The sequence below is a fragment of the Bombus fervidus genome, chromosome 12 (assembly GCF_041682495.2).
Source record: "Bombus fervidus isolate BK054 chromosome 12, iyBomFerv1, whole genome shotgun sequence".
NCBI lineage: Eukaryota > Metazoa > Arthropoda > Insecta > Hymenoptera > Apidae > Bombus > Bombus fervidus.
This window is the reverse complement of record NC_091528.1, coordinates 2634690-2662419: the sequence shown is the minus strand read 5'-3', so window position 1 is coordinate 2662419 and position 27730 is coordinate 2634690. Positions and strand designations below refer to the sequence as shown.

Below are 27730 nucleotides of genomic sequence, written 5' to 3'. Positions count from 1 at the left end.
TTTCTTCTTTGTATTACATGAGCGCCTTTATTGATATATGTACTTTACAATTTGTATCAGGACAATTCTCCACGAAATCTCGAGTGTTCTTAAACTTAGAACTCTTAAAATCTACGACGATCAGCTGGAAAAGAAAGAAAAATCTCATATCGTCGTTTAAGTTACTTTCAAAATGTGTATTTCTCTGCGCGCTTGGCTCGCGGATGGGCAGGGGCTTATCTACCACGATCCGCGAATCTTCAGCGAAGCTTTCTCTGGAAATTACGTAACTTAAAAGTTTTATAATAATTTAAACATCAACATCTTTCTATCAGCCACGTCGTTAAGCTCTTTCGTTCTTTTCTTTTTGGATTCTTCTTTACAGAACAAACGATAAGCTATCTCTTTGTTCTTTAAATCTAGATTAGTAACTATCGTCGAACCTATTCACCACTTAACATTATTATTTATACTCGTACTCTCGTTATTACCTTAAAGCGTTACTATGTACAAAGTTTGTTCACAGTGTAAGCGTAAACTCCGCACGCCATTTACGTCTATATAAAACGCTTATTACCATCAGCATACCGGAAAAAAAAAACATGCTTAATTACGAATACATGGAACATTCGATACGATAGGATTGCTCCAAAAATCAACGTCACGCAATCGACACAGTCATCGAGCTTGTTAATTAGGAAGATTAAAGATACGTCGCTGTTGTAATTGTTTCGCAAAACGGACGTCACGCTTAAACGACACGAATGCACGTTCCAGCTCACATGATAACTATCCTGTGTAACGTCGAATATCGAATACCGGCGATATCCTTTAATTTGGATGTAAAATCGGCGCAATTAGTGCTTGTTACAGAACGACGAATCCGGCGTCGAAATATTTGTGACCTGAAACAGTAATAATACAACAACAAGAAGCAAGGAAATTAACAAAATTTCTACAACTGCGAATATTGTTGAATCTAATAGCAGAGCAATTGATTCTCAAAATAAAAATATGTCCTGCTACTTGTAAATGAACTGCGTGAAAGTTAACTTTGCAAATCTTCTGTCATATACACTAGTAAAAATTGTTACTCCGCGCTCTTCGTTAATTTTTGCATAGGCGATTGCCTTTTACCCCATTGCGCGACGCAGTCCATTCCATTTGGCATAAAAATCATAAAGATATCATAAAGCAATTTAATCTGCATAATGTATCTATTAGCGTGGAATAAGAATCAAAGGAGAGCTGCGAGGACTACGAATATCCAGTACCTTCAGTTTCGATGAGAAAAAGGAAACGATTGTGAAATTTTTAAGCGACCATCTTCGCAGACGTGTTCAGTAAAGTAGTTCGTAAGCGACGACGAAAGTGGGCAGACTCGATGATGGGTACACAGATCGATGACGGGAAAGTGCAAGAAAGACAAGCCAAGAGAGAGGAGAGCTAAAGATACGAAGAAAAAAAAAAGAAAAAAGGAAAGTGGAGGCAAGCGTACGATACGACAGAGATGAGGAGGCAAAAAGAGAATGGCAGCCCTCTTTTACTTGACGAGTGAAGTTTCCACCGGTTTCACAGCTCGGCCTACTTTGGTAAGCCTCCTAACCCAGAATTATAACGTGGAAACATTGCGAGAATTTCGGTCGGATGGTACGAGAACGTCGCGTTATTCGCGGCCTAGCTCTAAACATTTCTTTAATTAATATCGGATGGCAATAGATTTCTGAATGACGTAGGACCATCAACTAAGACACTTTGATAACGTATTTCATATCAATTTCGAAGAAATACGTGTCCGTAAAGACGGATAGGGGAAGAATCGTTTGTGAGGTGTCCAGCGGTTCTTAATCCTAACGAGGGGAGCATCTTTACGATCCTCGTGACAATATGTCATGTTGTCTAGGTTAATTGCCCATGATAAATGTATAAAGTTTTCTATGGATGACATGTTTGCAAGGAATTAATCGGTAAAGTAGTTTAGGAATGGAAAGATTTTTGAATTGTCGGTTATGAAGAAAATGGGAAATACTTTTATTCCAAATTGCCCGTCGAGTAATCCGTTTTAATTATTTTTAGTCGGTCGTCATTTAGAGCTCTCTAATCGTAGTATTTAAAGTTACAGAAGGGATTTGTTAATAGAGATTTTATTTGTCGCGAAACTTTTAATCAAGGACTTCAGGAAAGTAACTTAAATACAGAAACAATGTTACCCGGAAATTGGAAAAGCAAGTTGAAGGTCTTAATCTATTTTTAGGTGTCGTCGATGACTCATTGTATGGGCAACCTAAGTACAAGTACTTTCCATTAAGCGTCACCCTAGTTTTCCCCATTCGACATTAATTCCATGTGAATTCGTGTACTCTTTTTACGATCACGACCACCTCGGTGTGTTCCCTTTCCACCGACTCTATTTGCTCCAAACAAAGACGCTTTCACAGATGAAGTCTCATGATGCTCGGGAAGGAACTATAAGTAATTCGAGACTATTCCACTCTGGAGAGTGAGGCTACCTTTTATCACTCGCTCGTTACGTTTTTGCTAAAGACAGATTTATTTGCATAGAGGAAGAAACATCAAAACAAAAATTCATTAAGCCTTGTTCTTAAAATATTTTCATATAAATTGTTTCAAAAATTTGGAATATATCGAAGCAAAGTTTTTTTTCTATATGATATATTATTTGATATTAATTATTTTAATAAAAAATTAATTTAATATTAATTATTTCTATCATGAAATTGTAGGAAATTATTTTAGTAAAAATTTAATTTAATATTAACTATTTCTATTATGAAATTGTAGGAAATTGTAGAATCGCTTGACACCTTTTGCTTTGTAATTCGCATTCGCAAGCTGAATTCGAGTGATATACGATGCCCATGGAGCTTGACAGCGACATAGGTTGGTAAAACTGATAATACGTAGCTATAAGATAAATCAGTATCTACATAAAGCCAAAGGTGTACAGTAGCAGACTGCATTGATACTAGGAAATGATGTTTGCGTAATACCACAAGTATGTGAATTATAGGCCATTCATTCATCTACGGAAATGTGATTTATCATTGATAAGTACATGCCCACCTCATTAGTATATACACATTCCATTGCTTCTATAATGTAATCGAGTTTCGACATGCTGTCTTGCAAAATCTGGCGTGGAAATAATTTTTCGTTGCGTAAAAACTCGTACAGACCAGTGAACTGTAAAAAACCAATATCGTATTTTCCGTAACATTACTATAACACCACATATACGGATCGAAAAAATATCACAAATGTTCGTTTTCAAGAATTGGAAATATTTTTCATTGGTCATTATAGACCACTTGAATTTTATTTGTTATATTTTATTTTTCCAACAATTTCATATCTAGCCCGTTTTTATAAAATCAAACGCGGTTGTATTATTTATACATCTTGTGAATGTTTTGATTTCCAACGATCAAATTACTTCTACACGTTACGAATTTTGAGGCTGCCAACCGAAAGCTCTCGAAACAGTTCCCCGTAGTAATATTACACCAACTGATTGCGCAACCGTATACAGAAACATTTTCTTACCAGTGCAAGAATGGTCCCATCGAGAGATATTGAGATTGTCCAGTATTTCGAAGAAATTTAAAACAAGAGACAAAAATCTACGTAATCCTATGACTAATCTACTTTGCAATAGTTTCATTATTCGCTAATCTTGTTCCGATCGTCACAAGTGCGCCGTTGTGACTCTATAAAATTCTCTTTGAAAAATTACAAATTGTTCATTTTGACTACTGTGAGTCGAGGAAAGAGTTTGCCTGGATCTTGTTAGCGAATTATACGCGTCATAGAACATATACGCGCATACTCCGTAATATTCTCCGATAATTTAAAGGCATACATAGCAAAATCATGGGCAAAAATGTGCATGCAATATAATTTTCTTCGAGATTTCTTCTGTTTGCAGCTTCCTGTAAGTTTTATAAAATGAAAACGACGTCATTAAGCGAAACATTTATAATCCTTCTCTCTCTCTCTCTCTCTCTCTCTCTCTCTCTCTCTCTCTCTCTCTCTCTCTCTGTATCTATCTATCTATCTATCTATCTATCTATCTATCTATCTATCTATCTATCTATCTATCTATCTATCTATCTATCTATATCTATCTATCTGAATGTTCAGCCAAGTTCCTAGGTTTAATTTATTCGTGTTACGTCACAGGAGAATGAGCATGTAGCTGAACTTATTGATATTGTATGTTAATAGCTAAAAATAGACGGAGTTTTTTTCACAAATAATACGGTCGGGGAAGATTAATGGGAGAGGACTGCAAATTTTTGTAAGCTTCCAGAATTTATTAAGAATAATACGATTAGAAACAGAATATATTTTAGCTTTTTCGTGAAACAAGAGCATAACTTCCGATAAAAAATAAAATAATACACAGATGTTACGACTATCAACGAATATGTTCTACAAATGTGCAACAAAATTTATGAAAAATTTACGTCGCGATTATACTCAAGCAATTTCACGATGAACAGGCTTCTCATTTTTCTTTTTCTTCTTCAATTTTATCAACTGTAAGTTTTATTACATCAAGAAATTTCACTCTAAAAAATGGAACTAGGTAAGAATGAATCTTACGCTGTTCACAAGAATAATGACCAAGGACTAAAATATGATCACGCTTAATCTCTTCTATGTACCTTTCTCTCCTTCGCTTTGTTCTCTGATCTTATTAATGAAAACATCCAATGGATCGAAATTGATTTCAAACCATTTTCCTACGCTGAGTCGTAATACCTGCAATTTAGAAGACAAACGCTCTCCTCGGTTTTCTCCAACATGTCGACAATGCTGCGTGAAATTGGAACAAACTTTCATCATATAAGAGGTATGTGGTGTCTTCAACTGACATTGCGAGGTAAAATCTTAGAAAATACTGCATATCAGATATCAGAAGATATTCTTCGGCATTGTTAAACGCAGGATCTCAAACATTTAGAACGAACTTTGAAACAAATGTTTATAGAAACGCTCCTTTCCTTCTTCAAAAATGAATTCTTTTCCGACACAAAACAGAAGACGACGAAAGTTAGAAATCGACGAAGAACATACAGCCGATTCGCAGCCCAAGAATGCAATGGAACATCCGTAAGTTGGTTTATTATTGCAGTTCCAATCAGCAAATGCTTCGTGGTCGTAATGGAAATAAACCATAAAAAGTAGGACGTTTGTTTTAGAAAACGATTTCGTATTACTGCGTAATATGTTCACTACGTTTTGCACAACGCGGAGATTACACCGTAATTTTCTTTTACGACTTCCATGTTAACGGTGTTTTATAGATGCCATGGAAAAAATTAAACAACGCGAAAGATTGCTGGCACCTGCTGGTTCAGTGTGCAAATCCACGAGGATGAGGAACGTTGTTGTTAAAGCTTCGCCAAGAATTTGGGAATTTAAAGCATCCGTAATATGTTTTTTCCCTTCTCTTCATTAATGCGTTTTACTCGACGCTCTGGACAATGTGGTTCCGAAATGTACCAATGTTATGGAAATCAACAACAAAGGCTACGAAAAACGGGAGAAAGCGCTGACTCACTCGACAAGAAGGAAGTAGAGTATGGGAAATTTATGGAATTAGCGATCTTTTCTCTACCGCTGCCATTTTTTGTTTAAAAGTTTTCAGTGAAAAAGCGTGTTAGAAGTTTGTAGAGTTACAATATTTACGATGATATTCCTAGTTCTAATTTCTACGACGCGCATTATATTACAAAATAGTCGCCAAGCTGATAATAAACTGAATACCAGTGACTGAACAGCAACTTTGATATAAGTTAAGAGATGCACAGGTGAAATTCCTGTAATTACAAAACTCAGAGAGTAAGTCATAAAGCGTTAATTTAATTGCTAGACCGCCTGTTCGTTAGGAAACTTTGGTAAGATGGAATAAAATCGAGATGCGAGATATATAAAGCTAACTGAAAATGAGAACGAAACACATTGCTCCCTAAAACGTTTTTAACATTCTTTCGCTATTAATGAACATAATTTTTAACTCTTTGAAATTAATGAACAGAATTTTCTTTTTTAAAGTAACTATTATAAAATGTTGTGTTACTAATTATAAAAAGTAACATGAAATAAAGTTCTAAATGTTATGGTTTCTATGTCGAATATTAGTACAATAGAACTTCGCTTATCTGGGACAAAATAGTTTATATATTACCAACTACCTATTATTTTTCGTTCATATAATAGGAGCTCGCGTTCAGATGAATTGAACGAATGAATTGAAGCAGCAAAACTTCAGTTAATCGGGCATTAACTAAAATTTCGGTCGGATAAATGCAATTTGTATAAGTAGAGTTCTGTTATGCGACAAAATACGATGGAATTAAACGAGCAAACTCAATCGAGACTAATCGCGTTTGCCATTGATCACTAGTTTGATGGATCGTGTTGACACAAAATTGATGAGCACCGCGAGAAAAGAGAAAATAATACTGGTCAGTTGGTACATAGTTTCATAAACCGCAATCGATACTGTGTACACGTTAACGATATCCTCTAACAATATTGTTCTTTGCACGGAAGCGTAAAAGTAAACTATATGCCATATGTTACTAGTTTACGTCAAACGTAAATAAATCAGTGCATAAAACAAATTGTCAACGCGAAATGGGATTTCTTCCGAACGTACTGACATTTTGTGCTTAATAAAATTTTAATCGTATTATTATACGAGTTTATCACGATTGCAATGAGATGCCGTGAAAACATATCACAGTTTTCGCAGCGCGACACGACGCATCGCATCGCGTTCAAATATCGATCCCATGTTGTATTTTAGATCCTTCCATGCGGGTTTGATTAAAGCGCGTTGTCTATTTAGCTGTGTAATTTCGGCAAAGGCGTGAAGCTCATAAAATTCGAATGACCGCATCGTATAGCTTTATCGACAATTTGAAAGTGCTATAGCAATACACGAATCTCTTTCCGTCTCTCAACGAGAACTTTATCCCTTACTATCGTCTGTGACATATAAACTACGATAGCAGAATAATTCAAATCTCGGATTGGTATATACATACAAACTGCGGATATTTATAAATTCGTCTATTTCGCAATACAAATAAGTAGAATCTAAGTAGAAATTCATTTCTTCCACTAAATATCGATTACTTTCCTTCGGATATTTCACTTTGTATATTTACATTTGATCGAAAATGACTGGAAAGTCAAGATATAACAAGGCTAATATAACAGTTTCTTCTGCTTCATGAACAAAATTCATAAAGTAGGAGTAGAAAAATAGGAGCGAACTCGTAGACAGGGATGTTTGCGCGAAATAAAAGATAGCATATACAAGTAAATGATCAAAATAAATGACTAAACACTCTGTAGGAGGTTCAGGCATTCGAGCAAATGACGTTGAACATTTTCGTGCAAGGTAGGCAAACTATACGATAACAACAATCCAAGGAACGGATACGGTGTAACACAAGCGTCGAGTAGGAATGTTCTATTACGGTTAAAGTTATTTTAAGAAGTAGACGATAAATTTAGAAGATCAACAAATGTAGACAGAGATACGAATATAGAAGTTCCAGTGCCCGACGATGATTTATACGATTTACCTATCTTTAACAACACTGAAAATCACTAATATAACAGGAAAATAACTACGATACAGAGATTTATAACATCTTTCTCGCTTGAAAACTAAAAGTGTAATAAATTCATTCACTTATGTACGTATCTCCAAGTATCTAAGTATTAATCTTTCGAAACGTCATATTAACTAAAATATGTAAATCAGATATTTATATTCGTATCTCTTCTAAATTTCATTTTATTTAAAAACTGTACTTGTATGGGATGACCTAATATTTTATTCAGTTTAAGGCATATCGTTCATCAACCCGGTTTATAGACTAAACTAACCATTCGAATATAACCATTCAAAATAGACGCAAGGTTTTAACGTTTGTATTCGTTTCGAACGTAATATCAACCATAACAGTTGTTTGGAATTATCTAAATGTTGGTCCGACATTCCACGAGGTTCCGCAATTATTTAGCCGAAAACGAAGCGGTTGAGAGGCATAGTAGCTAGCTATAGTCATTTGTCGGGGGCGGGGCGAGGGGGCAGGATTATAGAACAAGCCAGTTATCTGTGGTAGTCGAAGCGCGGCGATGGATAGATCCATAACACGGCGAGTTTATGTTTCGCAGCAACAACCTTCAAACTTCATCGGAATAAAAATGCACGAACGAAGAACGAGAGGATGCATGGACGAAAAAACTAAGCCGGATTTCCACGTTAATTTGTCGAAACTGTGATATGCTTGGTGAATCGTTCCACGCAAAGCTATCACAGACCGACGTTATTCAGTCATAAACGTAATAATAGCTGTAGATCGCAGAGAAAAATCGTGCTTGTGCTTACGGTTCCAAGCAGGACTATGATTTACGACATGTGCTCTGTTGAATTCGTTGATTTCGATCCGGAATCACGATATAATGTTCCGATTATGTAGAGAGAAGATATAACAGACTAGAATAGACGATAAGCTTGTATTCCATTTTAACACAATCAACGGAGTTTCAAAATTTCGAAGAATGGTTGATTGTTAATTTCACGTTTTCTTCTGCCACGATACACGATTATCAGTTTTTCCGATACAACATTTTTATATTAAATTCTCCTTCGTCCCTGTTAAAAGATAAACTTGAACAATACACAGTAGATGGAAAGAATCTGCTTCTCCGGAAGGGAAGTAATGTCTTTGATCGAGAGCGGCGAGATTTAATGGATTAAGAAATCCCTTCATTTCCTCATTTCATTTTCATCTTCCCTAAATCTCATTTGCGACAAAGGAAAAGACTCGCTTTAAAACTGAAGGGATTAAATGTGCCGTGTATTAAAGCTTTACAAGTTCGCGCTATCGCTGACAATTCTTAAACCCTTAAACAAGACGAGACAAATCAGCGGACGGAATAACATTTCGATGGGTAAATTTATGGGTAAACAAATTTATGCGTTTATGTATTGCGGTACGATATCCAGCATATTCAAAGTGTTTTATCAACGCGTGAGTCGCGATGTCCTACGAAAAGTTGCGCGACACGATAAAAGTTTGTCTACTTTCGCACTTCTCAAGAGGAAATCAGCGAAAATAAGGCAACGCATACATATTTCCCTATGGTGTCACGCAACAATATTTACAGCCAAATTCATGCCATCTTACCACTTTCTGTGACAAATTTCTCCCAAGCAGCTAAAAATACTGATAGTACGTCCCGAATGTCGCCATGCAACTTGACTCCAGTGATTCCGCCTCTTTCGGATTTCAAAGTGAAACAGTATTTTATAGACTAAATAGCGCTCGTAGATTTCGAGAATGTCAAGAAATTTAGAAGAGCCAACACGTTACCTTACCAAACAAGTTTAAATTGAAAAAGTATTCTATCGTAGGACGCGTGTTTTAAAGTCTCTTTCGGCGTTATTTTACGAGATATCTTGACGAGACTTTTCGCCTGTTTTTACACATACGTTCGTCCGTATTGCGGTAACATACACAAATTATTTTGGAGAGAAATAATCAGAATTGGGAGCAGTATAAATCCTGGAACGTACTCGTTTAGAAGAAGAGACGTAGAATGCAGAATACATTCTTAAATAAAAATCTTCGAAAGACAATTTGCGAAGATCACTGAGACGTCTCGATAACGCGGTACAATTACAAGATCCTTCGATATAATATTGCTTGAGCGGAGCTCTGAAATTTGTTTCACAGATAAGTAAATCGAGTTGGTGCCGTAATCGTGGAAATAACTCGAGAGAAATTAAAGTGGCCGAGGATCTGATGTCGTCTACTCCGAGCCGTCTATTTATTTCTCCTTTCGTTCGCTCCGTTTCTTTTTTTCTTTCTCCTTCATTTCTTTTCTTAACTCGATCTCTCTTTGTCGACTTCGTCGACTGCATTTTGCTCGAACATGAAAGGGAAACAGTCGCTACCTATTCGGTAGAAATATTCAAACAGTCGATGAAACCAGCGAAATGCGAATAATTCGTGCGATTAAACGGAAGTTACCGTCGTCTCAGTACTCAGATTTCTAACCACGAAATATGTTTCAAAGGCTGATAATTTTGAAAATATGATGAAACATCACGACTTCGATCAGTCGTTTAATAAATCGAAGATTTTGCCGCTTTTCCACTAAACGTCTTATTTCAACGTATAATATATTTTTACGAATGTTATGGTTTGCAGTGATATTAACACTCTGAAAATCCTATATATGGCTTATACTCTTTCTAACTTTACCCTAATTTACGAAACTATATATATTCTAACATATATAGCCTCGTAAATTATAATAATATAAACCGATTCTGCTTATTCCGGTGTGATCCTCGTGCGATTGAGTAGATGGCGAACCAACTCTCGTAGATGTGATTTCGTTGATTCCCGAAATTCTGTACGGCATTGTCTAAAAATTTGCACGTTGTGTCTTTGGAAGAAGGACTTATACCCAGTGCTGTGTAAGAGTGTGCGTCGAAGCGATGGAACGAACACTCCTGTGAAATGTTCGAATGGGTCCGAGTTATGTCGCAAGAACCGCTAGGCTAATCGTGAGCATGAGCGTTTCGAAACGCCAAGGTTTATGATAAGGTCGCGGCTATTGAGCTATGGAAAGTTACTGCGGAGAAGTTAAAAATACATGCTACTACAAATCCGTTAAATTACTCGCCATCTAGTACCATCTGAGTACTGTCACTGAGTAGCGCTAAAAATGTATTTCTCAAAAATAGTGGCTGTTCTTGACCGTAACACAAACCTGGCCTAATACAACCCTCGACACATTGCGTTATAACACTCGATAGTTACCTTGCTACATAAATAAAAATAGATGAAGAATTTGTTGATAAGATAGTAAAAAATTGGGTAACCCAACGCTTATTTTTGACAAAACGTAATTTAATTTAAAAATTGCGAACTTTATTTTATACGTATAGTTTCTAAATATTATAAGTTATATAAATAAATGAGTAGTGGGGTATATTTGTAGCAACTGACTTTCCCGTCTAAAAGATATATAATAGAGAATAATGAACTGAAAATGGTCAAAAGATAATTTGAACGAAAGGAACTGCGGGCACAAAACAGATAAGAGACGAATGGGTGGATTCTCCCGCGTTCCTTTCGTGAAAAGTCCAAGATACCGGCGAACAGCACTTCTAAAATTAGTACCATTCTTCCCTCCACTCCTCACACCCGGTTTTATCCCTCTTCGCCAGGGCTTATTATCTGTTACTCGTGGATTCAAAAGTAGAATTGCAGAGAGTTGACCTGGTATTCTGCAACGTACCTTTCAACCATCTATGAGAACCGACACTTTCTAACTTTCCCATTCTGTTCATTCCACACGATCAATCAAACGCAATTGATAAGCTTTGATAAAGGAATAACGATATTGCTTCCACCACTGTATTCCATTCGACCAATATTTCTTAGGTGTAAGTGATATATGAGCCGTATTAGTATCGAGGCTTGAAAGGAATCGATTTAGGCTTCGGAAATCAAGAAATTAGGTATTCATAATATGCGGACGCGTTCGATAAATCTTTCTAGATGACACGTTTCCTATAATCGGTTTCGTTTTGCTTTGAACATTTCAAAATGATCTATGACGCGAAATTTCCATTTTACCATTTTCTTTCTTTCTTTCCACTTTCTTCGAGGAGAATACATCCGAGACGATATCGTGCGCAGACATATTGTAGCAAACAGAATACATAATGATTCTGAGAAGGAAAATATTTCGACCTAGGTAAAAATTCTGCGTTATTTAAAGTGACGTTTTACGTGTTGCAACCTAAGACGAAGAAAATCTACTTTTCAAATATTAAATGTCAGGACGCCTGATGAAAAATTGATAAAGAAAAGCTGCGAGGTAAAACTTCTGAAAAAATACTCGAAAAAATCACGAAAGGTAAGTCATGTGAAAAATTAATTCAAGCAACGATAGCAGCAACTTTTCGAGCATAATCGGGTTAACAATCTTTCCATGCTAAACTTTTCATCACCGTAAAAGTCATTTTGTATCGTTCCATCTTTGTATTTCATTTCCGTCTACTCTTTCTTCTTTACTCGTTGGGTTACTCCGTCCTACCTATCTGACGAAACGTAAATATTTTCCTCCATCCTCCGCCACAAGACAAGATTGTATAATAGAAAAATTTTCCCGTTGAAAACAAGGAAGGGGAATTCGATTCGATTCTGTTACATCACACGAATGTTTTGATACGGGTTGGATATAGCGAAATCTCCACAGGTGGATGTAACAAATTGGAATAGAAATATCATTCAACAAACCAACTTATTACCCATTTATTTACATTCTACAGACCTTTCCGTCACCGATCTTCCGATCATTTTTAAATATTTCACGATGATAAATGATACGTACGTATTAGGTACATGTATCTCATAAAACTTCTGTTGAAGGATATAGCATAGTTATAAAAAAGGATACGTTATAATAATAGTTACAAGGAATAAAAAATATTATAAAATGTCCCATAAAATATTGATTTATTTTCTATCGATTTATTTTTCTGTCATTTTTTTCTAAATACTTCACGACATGAAATTTCAATAGAAGGGAGAAAAGCTTCAAATTCGTTGATTCGCGTTACTATAGAATATAGAATTTAATTAGCTTGTACACAAAACTTCATCGTTTTCGAAGTCTTAGTAATGTCCTCTATACGTATTTAGTATACCATCCACTGCTAACTATACCACTAACGCCTACATCGATCTTCTTTGAAAAACGAAGAGGTATTGATTTTAGCCTAATAGTTTCGAAAGAAACCTCATAAAACACGTGGCAAAGTTTTGAAAGTGGTGTATAAAGGAACATTGAAGGAACCTTGTAGGTACATTAACTTCTTAATGAACATATAAAACAAAAAAATGTGCTTCGTTCGCGTTAATTTGTCCAGAACGATAGTTGTTAGAGTATACAATGTGTCGAATGCCTCGTGTCCAATTTTTCATTTGCTTTACTAACAGAATAATAGAGACAGGCTCCTTGAGAATACAATGTAACAGCAAAAACATGCGCGTTTGCAAACATTTATTCGTGAAGTTTGCGACGGAAGAAATCTCTATCCCCGACAGATACTTCAGTGAATTGATCGAACGTCTGCCAGTCCTCGAAAGTATGATCGAAAATACTTGGAAAAGTACATAACTCCCCTACAGACGTTTTGGGAGGATTTTACGAGAAAATTTTAGGCTACGAATAAAACGTTGTCGGTATTTTAAAACAATCACTTTTCAATTCACGCGATTCTAGCGAAATCTAATTTCGAGTGTCTGTACTTATCCTGATTTATAGCAAGGATTCGTTGCTTTCTAGCCGCTTTGGTAAACGCAATCTGATTTTCCAGCCGTTTCCACTTTCCGCCCGAAGAATTTCCTACCACTTTATCTGCAGTCCGCGGTACAAATATTTGAAAACTCCTATTTAAGGACAGTATTGCGTGGTTTTTACCGGATGGGGAGGAAAAATGCGTATCTCCGGTGAAATCCGATTTTCCAGAAGGAATACGTTCGAAAGTACATCGCATCTCCGATCTTACGTATTCCTATCTGATATTATCCTCTGATAAGCTCTTCCTATCCTACTCTTACAACTTTTAGAAAATATCTGTCAGTGTAAACATCTTGTAATAAAATGTTGGATATTGCGGTTAGCACAACCATTGAATTTCAAGTTAATTTTATGATAATAAACGCGACAAAAATTAGTAAAAGAACTTATTTCATGTAATTAACAAGGAAAAGGGGACGTGGTTGAAGGTTAATAATGAATGTAGCAATGAAAGATTTCTCAATAAACGCTATTTTTTTCTTCATTTTTATGACTAATCTTATTTCCATATCTCCTCGTCCGGCCAGTATGCGGATCACGTTCTAATTATCGCTTTAAAGACGTTAATTGAGTCAGCACAATTTGGCGTTTCCTCCTTTTCGATGAAAGTTAGCTGCGCCATAAACGACTTCGTGTGGTCTAATGAAAAAAGTTCTTCCAATCTCCTCAATTCGGAAAAGCTGCATTAGCATTGATAACGATAGGCATCGAACATTCCACGAATACGTATTCGCTTTATTCCCTTACAAACTCTTTCAAATGCTCTGAATATTATACGAAGAATTTTTACGAGCGCAATTGAAAATTTCATAAATTCGTAAGTTCTGCTAACGCAAATAATTACAACAACGATATCAAATTTATCAATTTCAGAATCATGGAAATGGTAACGATTTATACAAAAATGTGAATAACCGAGGATGAAACGTTCAGCCCAATCCTCTCATACTGCTTTATTTGGTGTTTCACAAACGAAAACCAGTGTGCGACCCGATATTCCTACATAAGTGACGCTCGTCTTACGATCAACGAATTATACGGACGTCTTCCTGATGCAAACAGGGAAAATACGCTGACTCAGACTTAAGTCAGCGGGAATTCTACAACGAGAATGAACGATCTCTAACGTCGGTAAAAGGCAGTAAGAGCAACGTACAAATGGATATAACACGAGCACTATTTGTCGAATAAGAAGACTGTCGTTCAGGCGTTCTACAAACGTTCTCGGATGTCGTTGGGGAACGTTAACGCCTCAGCCAATCCCTACCCTCGCAATTTCATCCTCCTATATACCGCGTGCCCTTCCTTTATCCTGCAAAACCTTCGGGAGCAGTTCGCTCTGTGGATGTCGCGCACGCTTCTGTGATTTATCATCCGATACCTATTCCACAGCCTCCAGTCATTCAAGCCTCTACAATGTAAGTTATGTCGTGCAGTATTGTTAAGGATAAAGATTGTAAGCGGACGAGGTTGAGAGTAAGTGAAAAGAAATGAGAAACAAGTCGTTTGAGTTTATTTCTTCTGGATGATTGGCGGGGTGAAACAAAGCTTTCGCGTTTTGCTAAGTCCCGACGGGTCGATTGAAGCTTCCACCACTTGTAACTTCGCGGGAATTTTCTACAGAAATCGATATTAAGAAGAAACTTCGGCTGGCGAAACAGAGAAAAACAGTGAAAATATATTCTTCGGTGTTTGTTTTATTTATCGAGGGTATGTCTCGCAATGTGCTTTGTATCCGTAACACGCGAAATGAAAACATTTTCCCTACTGCTGAATATCTCTATGAAATGTTCTATATGAGCCGCAAGAGACGAATAAGAAGACAGGAAGAGAATAGCAGAGGGAGAATGAAGAAACTAGTTCACCGGACTTTATTTTTCGGATATTGAAGCGGAATGTTTGCAATGAATTTTGATGTGCACGACGTGTATTATGTATAATAGAAAGTAGTAAAACTGTGAGACCTAACATACAAATAATATCACAATCTGCAACTATGATAAAAGTAACGCCCAAATTCAAACAATGCTCCGTAACAAAATGTAACTTGTGTATTTGATTGCAAGTTCTAATCACGCGTTTCATCCGAGATACATTTTGGGTAAAATAAACAGAAAAGTAGGCTGCGAGGCCAGTGTAACCTAGACATCCTATGAGCACAGTAGTCTCGATGGCCTTGCATTTTCAACTTGAAGATGTACGCCTACAGCGATACAATATGCGCCGGGTGTTTTCAAAGCCTCTGACTCGTCCATAAAACAAAAGAAGCTCTCCGGAAGGTCGAAAAGGTACTAAGGTAAAAGATGTGTTTCACTTTCTCACTATTATAAGGAGCTAATTGCCTACGAAGTAATTAATTCTATCGTGCAATTTTAAACGAGAATAGGAGAAACGTGAAAAGAGAAGCGCGCGCTTATGCGCGTTATAGTTTAAAAACCGGTTATTTGTTCAAGAGTTTAACTCCACTTAGAATTTTATTCGCAGTTTTAATTGTTAAGCAAATTTCTACAAACGTGGATCCTACTGCGAAGTAAAGCGTGAAGAGCTATATGGCGTTTTCTAATTTCGGAGCAAATATCGAAACTATTGAAATTGAATTACCACTTTATCTAGGAACTAAGAAGTCGACAAGAACCAAAAAGCGTTAGTAAAGCAAATCGGTTCTCTAATCAGTTTTGAAAAATTAATTAGAGAAAATTGTTGATTATTAATTTTGAGAAACTAGTTAGAGAATTAATCTTTCAACAAACTTTATTATTAATTTTCAATGTCTGTTGAATTAAAAATCTTCAAGTAATTAAGATAGATAGTACGAAACATTAAATAAGCATTCCTCATTTTTTAACCATAACAGCAAAAGCTCCTTAATATAGCATGTAAAATAAAGTTAAGCGAGGAAAATCTTGGAACAAACAACGTTGAAAAAATAAAACTCACCTAAAGGATGTCACCAGTACTGGCAGCTCTCGTAGTCTTCGTCAATGGTCCCAGTTGTCTGGTTTGATCTGGTCGAGGTCTGCAGTAAATAATTTTTCGAAAAGCTTTCCGAAAGCTGTCACTGAGGAAAGCGTAAAGAATAGGATTGACGCAGCTGTTCGTATACGCCAGAATATGACTCGCTATTTGCACCATTATTGTCGCTGATGTCAATCGGTACACATCCAATGCTTTTGTCACTAGGATTACCTTTTGTAAAAAAAAACAAAACACGCAAAAGATATTATTATAATCCTCAAGCGTGGAGAGTTTGGATTATTGCAAACTTATTTCGGATTAAATATGCTCGCTCGTAGCGGAAGGGTGAAATTTTCCATGGAAATGCAGCAACAAATCTGTTTTACAACGGACGATTGACGATCACTCGTGTAAATATGTATTAACTGCGTATCACAGAAAGTACACCGATGGCAGTTCATTTCCGTAATGGCAATATTGCCACTAAAAGTGCCGAACAGACCGATAATAAATAGTCTATCAACTTTTGGCTGAATTTTAACTCACTGATCCCGCGTCCTACTTAAAAAGAACCAAAGTAAAGGCATTATGCGAATATTGTCAAAGAAATATACGTTTAATACTTGAACAGATAAAAATGTACAATCTCTGTGATATGAATTCAGCAGCTAAGTTAATAAGAGTCAATAAAAAACATTTGTATAATCTATGAAAACAATATTTCTCGTTCATCGAATAAAAATCGTATAAACTCTTTGTTCTGGCTGCTGCAACATATCGGCGTATTTCTGTTGCATTTCGATGCATAGCTGATACATTTTCAACGGAGAATATTTTACACAGGAAGCTCAATAAACGCAGTATATCCGATATATATTTAGCGCCATGAGAAATACATAAAACATTCATTATGAAATAGGAGACAAGCAAAACATACATGAAAAATCATTGTGTTCCATTTCGAAACGCGAAAGAACAGAACATCGTACTGGTCTTAATAGTCTTGATATAGAACTGGGTGGCTGAACATATTTTTGCGGTTCCATAGAATTGTTTCGCTCGCTATTTTCAATTCGCAACATCCTACGATGAATATGTGAACATGCAACCATTATTCTTTTTGAACCACCGTTACGATTCATGAATCTTTCTGTTTCATTGAATTTAGAGAAATTTCGTAAAAAATCGATAAATTTCTATGGACTGTGCCATGTTTTAAATGTAACGATATCATTCGTGTAATTTAACTATCTCACAAAGCCAGAATTAAAAAATTAGTAACATTATTGACCGACCGATCAACCTCATACCGATATTCCATATTGGCCACGAAATACAGCGAATTACCGAATTTCACCGCACAATTTCCTTTCACGATTTATCTTCCATCTCAATTAGCGCCAATGGCGTATCAGTTAATTACATCTTGCTCTTCTTGCTCTTCTTGCTCATAAATTTTTTCCGTCAAAAGTCAAGCTCCGCAATTGCCGTTTAATTCTCTCGCCGCTGTTTTCGATTAATATCACGGCGAATTACACGATACGAAAACCGTGATCTTTCGGATAGATCATTGCACGATAGCCCCGTCAAATTTACACATGGTTACGTAGCACATTCCACAAAAAATGTTTTCGAATATTATTAAAGTATCAAACAAATAATATTGTTACGAATATCTTTATAGTCCCGAATAAATGAAATCGAAAATAGAAATCTGTTATTTAAAATACGTTTAACGGCAAAATTTCTGTTAGATCGTTAAAATGTTATATATTACAAAATTCGACGCTGATCGATGTTCATCCATTTCGTTATGCGAAAGAACGTGATACTACTAACCTGTATAGGACACCAACAAAAGGCGAAAACGCCAACGACGACGAAGACTAGCCTCGTAACTCGCTTTCTTCCGCGTCGACTTTCGGCACTGACGCGATCAGTGCGCCAGAGTCTGATGAGCATGCAAATGTAAAAGAAACATATCAGCGTCAGTGGCAGCAGATAGCTCATCAGGAAGAACGACAACTGGAATAACGGCCAACTATATTGCGGTAGGATTCGACAAGCCGTCAGGTTCTCCGACGACAAGTCATCCATGTCCTGAAAGTAAAGCGAATCTACATATATAACAGAGCAATTCTGGGCCAAAATCGTACAGGGAAATAAAATGTATGGAATATCGACTCAATCTTTTTAATTTTCTTTAACGCGTTCCACGTCACCGAAAAAGTAGATTGTCTTTGTCCCTTTAAGTTTAGGCAAGGTATACCACACGCTCGCATCGAAAACGACAACTTCAGCAGAATGGGCGTTTTCAATTTATGACGAAGAATTTCTTTAGTTATTTCGAATCTATGGAACTCTAAAGAAATCTTTCATAGTGCTAGCTGGAAAAATACGTTTTAGCAGCGAGGGTAGGATATATATGCTTGTATAGTAAAGTCAAAGTGACCGCTTAAATGTACATAAGTGTATACATATATGTAAAACGTGATCAATATTTCATATAGCACACAAGATTTCATACCTACAGTAATGATCATAGCAAATCGCATGTCATATATGGAGGACGTTCATACCCGGAATATTTAGTCCTCAAAGGGCTAATGCCATGAGTTTGAACGCTTTCACTATGATAGTGATTATTGAAATCGTGTACATGCCATATGCCAGCGTCTCTATGTGTACGCGGAGTAGAAATGTAAGAAAAAGCGTTGCATATATGTGATATGAAATAAATATTCAACTTTGGACATGAAGGGGTAAAATATTTTTTCACTGCATGTTTTTAATTCTATGGAACGATGGAAAAATGAAAATGTTAATAGTTATCCGAAAATGAGATTGAATCCAAAACGAGATAATTGTCCCTGATTAATTTAACACGTCCACCAATTTCGTCTGGTCAAACTGTGGTGTGATTCAATCGAAATGTACATTTGACGCGTGTATGAAACACGCATTATGATTTGCATTTCCCCATCGCGTCAAATGGCGCGTGTCATGCACGTAAACCTAAAATACTGTACAGCTATAATCGTCGAACGATCACAGCCAAGTAGGAGAATGGTTGTTTCTCCCATTTCCGTTTGTAGAGTCAGGCAAAATCATATAATGCACAATAATGAGTCGTGTTTGGAGAAATTTGCGCAGAACGCGTACAATCGCGATAATCTATTCGATGAATGTGTAGTGTTCGGTTATCGTTCGCGGTATAATCCAAAAATACTTCTGGCAATTACACATTGGTAAACATTGTTGACAGATTAGTCCAGCAATTTCACAGCTTATCATGTTCAAATAACGCGATTCTGTACTGGTGCGTCATATGTTTCAACGATGAATCGATACAATTATCACGTTAAATTATCCGAAGTTAGTGCTTCGTATGATCTCGTAGGGTTTACATTTACAAAAAGAAACAGAATATGGACATACGATCGCAGAAGGTACAGAACGAAGAATAAAATTCAACGATTCAGAGATAAAAATGATTTTCGATTTCACAGAACTGCGGATAAAGTTAAGCTAAAAGATAAAATATATCGAATATGATTTCGGGCAATAAAGAATTGAAAAAAGGATATACGATACAAATTGCTATTACTTCTAATAATATTTTGATCCCGACGGTACCGATCACGTCGATTTTGCCTTTATAAAGATTTATGAGAAACGTTCTATTATGAATAATTACAAGTTGCAAGTTTGGCTGCGTCCATTTCATTCGAAAGTAATTAGAGTGGTTACACTCAAAGGTGAATTACTGAATAGAGGGGCATCAGCGAACTTTCCTCTTGTCAATCTTTCAGTACCGTTGCCGAATTATTGTTTAAAGAGCTAATCTGTCTTTTTATCAATTTTAATCCGGCTATCTCGCGCTTCCCTTCTTTCAAAATCTCTGTCAACTATGAATCAAACCGACCCGCTAAATATCAAATAAATCATGGTTTCCGTTTGAATGATAGACAAATGATTGGAAGTGCGTTATAAACAATCTGGATCATTAAAAGAGTATATTCAATCAATTCATAGTATTGAAATCTGACCATTGAATATATTAATGCAGCGGATAACGAATAACCGAATCAAAGTGAATCGAAATGAATCGAAAAAGGTTACTTGATCGATATAATTTTCAACATTTGTTCGATTGTAACTAATAAAAAAAACCACATAAAACTCTGATAGAAATCTATCGTTATATATATCGTACTATTAGTAATATTATAAGTTAAGTGAAAATTGTTAATTCACAAATTTGACAATATTATGGGAAGTGATTGTGTGACTTACCTCGCCGTGGACGATGAATGCAGGAGTAGATATTGCAAAAATCATCGCCCAGGCGATACAGATGGCGACGATTGCGTGGTTTTCGGTCCTCCATGACATGGAAGAAATGGGATGAACCACTGCCAAGTATCTGTAACAATCAAGATACAATATTATGTCGCCATCAACAAATGCTGCTTCTTAATTCATTATTAATGTACATCTTTTCACCGAATTCAAATACTCTCTATTACTACTACAAAACAACTAAAGAGTTCCGATATGTATCAACGGCAGTATAAGCCTCTTTTGAAGGTGTCTTATACATAATATGCTGAAGCAAATCAATATGCTAATTAACTTGGATGTAAGCCAATAAGCCAAATTATGCAGTCTATCAAGGGATACTAGGTGAATGGATTTATGTGATCTATCAAGGAAATCTGAATTAAACACATTGCAGCTGTAGAAATGAATGATTACTAAACTTTAGCGATTATAAATTAATTCTTGAAACATGTAAGGCTATCAATCATATAGAAATTATTCGAAATCCCGTCACGATCACATTGCAATTACTGAAGCCTTTGAAAATTCTATTTGACATAGGAGATGGATACCGCTAGGTTATTGAAAACGGAATTGAGAAATAAAATCAGAAATCTGAGCACGTAACGTGACTCAAAAAGTTTCGACGAAACACAAAATGAATGTATCGTATATTTCGAGAGGAAATCAAGATTCTTTCGCACGTATGACATTTCTAGACATAGCACATGATGCTACAGTCTGCACCACTGCATACTATACGGTATCTTGAAATGTAACGGAAAACAATGCTGATATTTATAGAAGGATGAGTTATATCTTACGTTGAGGATCGAGTTTTATCGTGCAGTATCCTTCTTCGACTATTTCCGTTAACCTGTGCCTGATCGAATGATTCTAAATCATCGTCTCTACCTCTGCGTGCCGCTTTCTTTATGGAAACTATACCGTAGAAAGCATTTTGAGAGAATTACCTAATTTTTTTCTTTCTTCTTAATTTACTCACCTATCGAGGCTCATGAGGACTAAGGTGTAAACACTGGCGTAGGCAGTGACGATGATGAGATATTGAACCATCTTGCACCAGAAGTTGCCGAAGGGCCAGTAGGGTAGCACAAAATCGGTCGCGGTAAATGGTATACAAAAAATGACGAACAATAGATCCGCCACGGCTAGATTGATAATTAGGATATTCGTGGTCGATCTCATTCCAGGATTTGCGGCAACCACGATAACGACCAAAGAGTTCCCAACGAGTCCAAGGATACCAATCATACCAAAAAATATCGGCACCACAACTACTACTATTCTCTCCACTTGATGTCGATCGAAATTATATTCAAAATCATCGAAGAGTTTCTGAGTTTCGTTGTACGAGCTGTTCGAAAAATTTCTTGCTATTCTGTCCAAAGTCTCCATTTCTTGAAACATCGTGTATCACATCTACAGATCGTTGAAGTTATATCATAGCAGATCTTGAAACTGTATCTCGGAGTTTCTAATCACTTTCGTTCATATCATAACAAATGGCCTTGTTGCAAGTTTTAATTCAATTTTCTCCTATACTTCAATTTCATTTTAGTTTAAAAGAAGATCGATATGAAAGCTGTTGTTTATCTCGCCTATGACAGTAAATGTATCACGTCAGTAAACACTGCGGTTAAAAAACTTAATACTCCGTATTTCTAGAATTCATCCTCGAATTTTGTAGAAAAATCTATTCGATGGCGTGTATCTGATATACGAATTTCCCCCAAAATTCCTTTAGATTAATGGAATTTTAGTAAATTCTTACGTCGTGTCTTTGAGGGATCAAGTATGACTTTCTTTCCGCCAGCTGTCGATCTGTAAAGAAACGGATTTTCTACTCAATATAACACATCTTACGCTGCGAAATACGTTTGATTTGATACAGTAAGTAGTTAATACATCAGTAAGCAATATTAGTTGCACAGTCGAATTGTTTTATCTCTCAACGACTAACTAGTAGCTTTACTTATCCAGACACGTAGAGCTTAAATTACACACGAGGCGCAAAGCGTTCTGATTCAAATTTCGTATCCATATTTCAAATTTGACTAATGCGTTGGATATAGATTCCTCTTCTCTTTAAACACAGAGCCATTAAGCTAAACTAAAATTAGATTTCGCTAAACATAACATACAATATTCTACGATTCTATGAAATCGTTTGATTTTAATCGTTTTTATTCTGACTGATACCGAGCTCCTATTTATCACGTCACAAATAATAAAGTCACTTCTTGGAAGATAAATAAGTTTAATTCGTCACAAAAGCATCAACACTTTAAGAAGTTCCTTCTAATTCGATGAAATTACTCGCCGTCTGTCACATCCGAATCGAATTATTTAAGACTATTGCTTGCAATCACGAGATGGACTAAAGGAAGTAATAACTTGATCTACGCAATCAAACGTAGTATGGTATTTTTCAATACCATATTAAAAATAATCGTCACGTAATAATAAATTACTGGCATGACGCAACTAAAGTCGTTCAAAACTATTAAAGTGTAAAATATGAAATGCAATGTACGTTCAATGTCACATTTTCTCACAGTTCTTTCCTCGACGGAAAGTCATATTTTGGTAATTATCGATATCGCTATACTGAATTCTGCCTATAATTATTCGTCCGTGACAACTTATGCGTTAGTATTGATTGGTATTGGCCGGATGAAATAACGTATAAGCCAAGCCTAATTCTTATCTTTTGTCTATAATTTATGTAAGATTGGGTTAGATGTCACTTTATCTGCACGCCGTGAGGCGACCGCAACCAATGCTCATACGCTGTCACGGACAGTACAATTATAGACAGAATTCACTGTGCCGATAGCGATAGCTTTTCACGAATATCTCAAAAACTAAGACCGAGCGCCGCTTATATGTATAGGAAAATGTTCAAATTTTGATTTCTACGATATATTAAAAAATCATCGAAATGGACAAAATATCGACTACAATTGATATTTTTATGAAATATTCTAAAAGCGATAACTTTCTGACTTTCGTGTACATTCTTTTAAATTTCTCTTTGTCAGTTAAAAATTGACATTTCTCCTGATGAAGATCGAACAAAGAAAAGAGAAGAAATAATAAAAATTGACCCGTTTCGAATCGTGTTTGACTGATAGCAATGCCTTATCGAAATTCAGGTCACGTTGAGAGCACGTGCGATCCCCTCTTTGTGACTCCGTAAAAAGAGTGTTCTATTTAGCCCCCGTTCTCACTTAGGCAAATATAAATAATATAGGTAAATTCAACATAAGTGAATATTCAAAATATTATCAGATTAAATTAGAGAAGCTAAGTGGTCTAAAGTGGCAAGAAACTTACGATAAAACCACTCGCTTTATACGAGTAACATATAACATCAAAATATGCGAACAGATAGATGAAATTCTATCCAGGCAGCGGGATTATACAAATAAGAAAAATATTGTGATATTATCGAATAAATTTTGTCTCCATCCCATATATTCGCATTTGATATTTATAGACAGAAATAATGAAATTCTACTATTACGATATTGGAATTTTGCAAATTTATAAAGTAATTTTAATTCGATATATTTCAAATTACGAATCTCACAAATTAAAACTTTTGGAGGAACTAGATGTAGAATGCATATGTTACAGATAATAATTAAAGGCCACGTATAATCCTACAAATTACCATCAAATAAATAACATTGTGCCATTGTATAAAGGTCATTAAATAACATGGAATATGAAAATTAATCATCACATTCAAAAGAAGTCTATTGTGTTTCAGTTGGCAAAATTAAATTTAAACAATACCGTAAAATATGAAAAAATTACATATGCATTACATGTTTCTATTATTCGAAGTTATATTTCTGCACTCTGCAGTACGTATAAAAAACTATGGTGCTCCAGCTACCAACATTCTTCACCTCGCTGTTCGCTACACTTCTGAAGAATCAAAATTTTTAATTCATACCACTTTACCACCCACTATTCTTTTACGATTCTCTCTCTCTCTCTCTCTCTCTCTCTCTCTCTCTTTTCTCTATGTTCTATACTATTTTAAACAATAAAAACGTCAGTTCCATCATAAAGCAACGTTAGAACGTAAAAGAATTTCATTCGTCCAGTAAAACGATATAAAACCACTTTCATATATAAATGTAATATATCATATAGATTGAAACGCAAAGGGACTTCCTCTCTCAATTTGTACATTATTATCGTGCAATATATTCTTTTATAATACATCTTGTTCCCATACTTTTTACCCTTGTTCCAGCCAATTTATTAAAGAACGAGAAATTGGGAATAAAGAAAAGATTTTCATCGAAACGTCATTGAATATAAAACATTTCGTAGCTACGGTCACAGTTGAATATTCCACGAACATAATAATTTCACAAAGAAAAGAATCGCGTTTCTTGCTCGTCTGAAAGCCAGAAAGATTATTGATAGAACACGTGGCTTCGAATACGACAGGATGTTACAAGCATCTCGTGGCTATTAATGAAATTTATGACGATCTTCATTTAATTACCTTGGTCCTCACGCGCTGATATCGAGAGGGTTTAACGATCACCCGCCCTTCCTTTTACCGGATTAAGGCTCATAAGGCGTAACTGATGCAGATAGATCGATTCATGATTGGTCGTCCAACGGCTGCTAATTGCTGCAACTCTCGTTTGACAAATATGTTCCTGATGAATATGGTTGATGCATCTTTGATTTCGATATCGTGATAGTACGAAGACACCTAAATGCGTGTATCCTTATACCGAACTCGAGCGCATCCACATCCAAATTTAACATTCTATCACGTCATTCTTTCACACAATAAACGATGTTTTAAACGATGATTAGAATTTGTAATATTTTATTGTAATTTCCTCATATGCGTGTTAATCGATAATCCAGCGCGTGAAGAATTATTCAATGGACCGTCGATATAAAATTTCGAAGATCTTCCTGTTAAATAAAATCTGTCAACTTCGATATCTTTTTCTTTTCCTCTTTTGTTAGTAAGGAACTTTGATTTAATGGGCACGTTAAACATCAGAATATCAAGTAACTTGCATTCGATCTCACACTTTTCTGGGTCACGTTTTCTTGATCGTTCTTGCGTTACAAAAGATGGATATCATACTTAAAGAAACATTACGTGGGAACTTTCGATAAAATATTCAGATATTTGGGTAAATTGTTCGCACTTTCCGCACAGCTATCACCATTCACGCGACTTAAATTATATTTGTCAACCTAAATCCCACGAAATTTTCTTTACACATTCTCGTTAAATAGCATTTTATGATATCGTCCAGTAATAAGACTCTTCGTAAAGCGTACGTCACTTTAACAAAATAATCCACACGAATCTCAAAGCGTTAGATATTCGTTGTAAAGTTGCGAAATATTTAATTTGCGCTTAAATTTCGTAAAAATCATGTTGTTCTTTCGTTTGTCGTGAGAAAACTGTGCGTGTTAACGAGACTAAGTAAGTACCGTCTCGTCCATAAATAAACGAGCGGTAACAGAAAAATAAAAATTTTATGAAACGTAACAACACACGTGCTTAGACAATATCAGAGTCGGGAGAAAATATAAAAACGACAAAAAATAAAATTATTTCCTATCTCAAAGTTTTCAGGAACACTTCACTGATAATAATTTCTTCGATTATTTGTCATTTACACGATCGTTTTTCGTTTTCTTTTTGTTTTTTTTTTTTGTTTTTTTTTTCTTTTTTTATTAATTTACTTTAGAGCTTCTTTTCTTCTTTTATTTTATTTATTGCGATTATGCGACAACATTCGTAACTCATTTCTATCACACTTAATTTTGAATACAACTTTCAAGAACTTTTATCGGAAAGAGATGCGTGTATGAAGTATTTTGAAGACCACGAGATAGGTACACAACCGGCGGAGGATGCGGCACGACTGTGCAGATTGAAGAAATATCACCGTCGAGTTTACCTGAAATAGGGGTGCAGGATTATTCTCGCAGAGAGGGTGCAAGAGCCATCTAGCATCCTTCGAAGAGCACGGATTTATTGATCTGTTCCCTCAGTCGCTAAAATCGAGGTACGATCGTATCATCATATAGTAATCCTCCATCATTTTACAAAATGAGATTAGATATTATTAACGAAGAAACGAATTTACACCAGTTAAATAAAATATATTAGAATCCATTATCTAATTTGAAGATAGTTTGAAAAATAAGTAGGTCAAAATTTCTTCCGTTTTGTGCTGAATACACATATACAATTGATTTTCCTGCATTGCCACATTCTTACAAATTAGAAAATAATAATATTTAATTAATTAACATTTCATTATTTCATTATTTCATAAACACGTTTTCGAAATTTGTCACTTAACTGTTAAGTTTGGGTACTGATTTTCCGATAATCGATAAGTAACGTATAATACAATTGAAATGTTTAAAAATCATTTCACCTTGTTTATAACTTTCACAGCTTGATTATAAATAATCGGTTACTGATATGATACTGAAATTTAGAAAGCAAGAAAATACCACATGTAAAACTATCGTTATAAACTTTTAACTAATTTATTCTTTTTATTTTTTATTTCTATTTAAAGATAAAATTCATTTCCCGCAAGAATAATACAAATTTTTATTGTAAATATTATTTACGATGTAATATGTTTAAATTGCACGAATACCATTAAGCTCACAAATTTTGTGATTAAAGTCAAGAATTTTGTTATTAAATTCAGGAATTTTGCTATTAAACTCAGGAATTTTGTTATTAAATCCAGGAATTTTGACACCTGCACTTTCATAGCAACGATCGACCAGTTTTTAAACGTGCCTAAAATAGTTTCGTCAAATAAACAGGGTCTAGTCCTCAGGCGACGCGTCATGCACACCAATTGTATGATAATTAAACAAAGTACGAGGTTATTTAAAGAACGTCTGTACTGGTCGAGTGGACGGAGTCAACTTTAGCTGATTTTTTCTTTAATTATGAGAATAGTAAACCTAAAAGAAGAAC

General features: G+C 35.5%; 1 protein-coding gene across 3 annotated transcripts; it reads right to left on the bottom strand.

Annotated features, from left to right (window-relative positions):
- On the bottom strand, window positions 1-27673 carry Asta-r1 (allatostatin A receptor 1). 3 transcript variants are annotated; one of them, XM_072014343.1, is made up of 6 exons: window positions 25247-27673; window positions 21701-22539; window positions 20668-20797; window positions 18211-18471; window positions 16354-16602; window positions 1-884 (listed from the first exon to the last, which is right to left on the bottom strand). In XM_072014343.1, the coding sequence occupies exons 2-5, from the start codon at window positions 22123-22125 to the stop codon at window positions 16354-16356; spliced, it is 1065 nt and encodes a 354-aa protein (XP_071870444.1). In that variant the 5' UTR covers window positions 22126-22539; window positions 25247-27673; the 3' UTR covers window positions 1-884. The 3 variants fall into 3 exon arrangements, with proteins under 3 accessions (XP_071870444.1, XP_071870445.1, XP_071870446.1); XM_072014344.1 differs by lacking the exon at window positions 25247-27673 and adding an exon at window positions 22691-23218; XM_072014345.1 differs by lacking the exon at window positions 25247-27673 and adding an exon at window positions 22723-23218.
- Between the last annotated feature and the right edge of the window lie 57 nt (window positions 27674-27730).

Bases quoted from the DNA above. Each gene is read 5' to 3' on its own strand.
- Asta-r1 (XM_072014343.1), bottom strand. From the start codon at position 22,125: ATGTTTCAAGAAATGGAGACTTTGGACAGAATAGCAAGAAATTTTTCG. The intron at 20,798-21,700 runs GTGAGTAAATTA...TGATTGTTACAG, and splicing joins GTCCTCATGAGCCTCGATAG to ATACTTGGCAGTGGTTCATC. The intron at 18,472-20,667 runs GTAAGTCACACA...CTTTACTTTCAG, and splicing joins CATTCATCGTCCACGGCGAG to GACATGGATGACTTGTCGTC.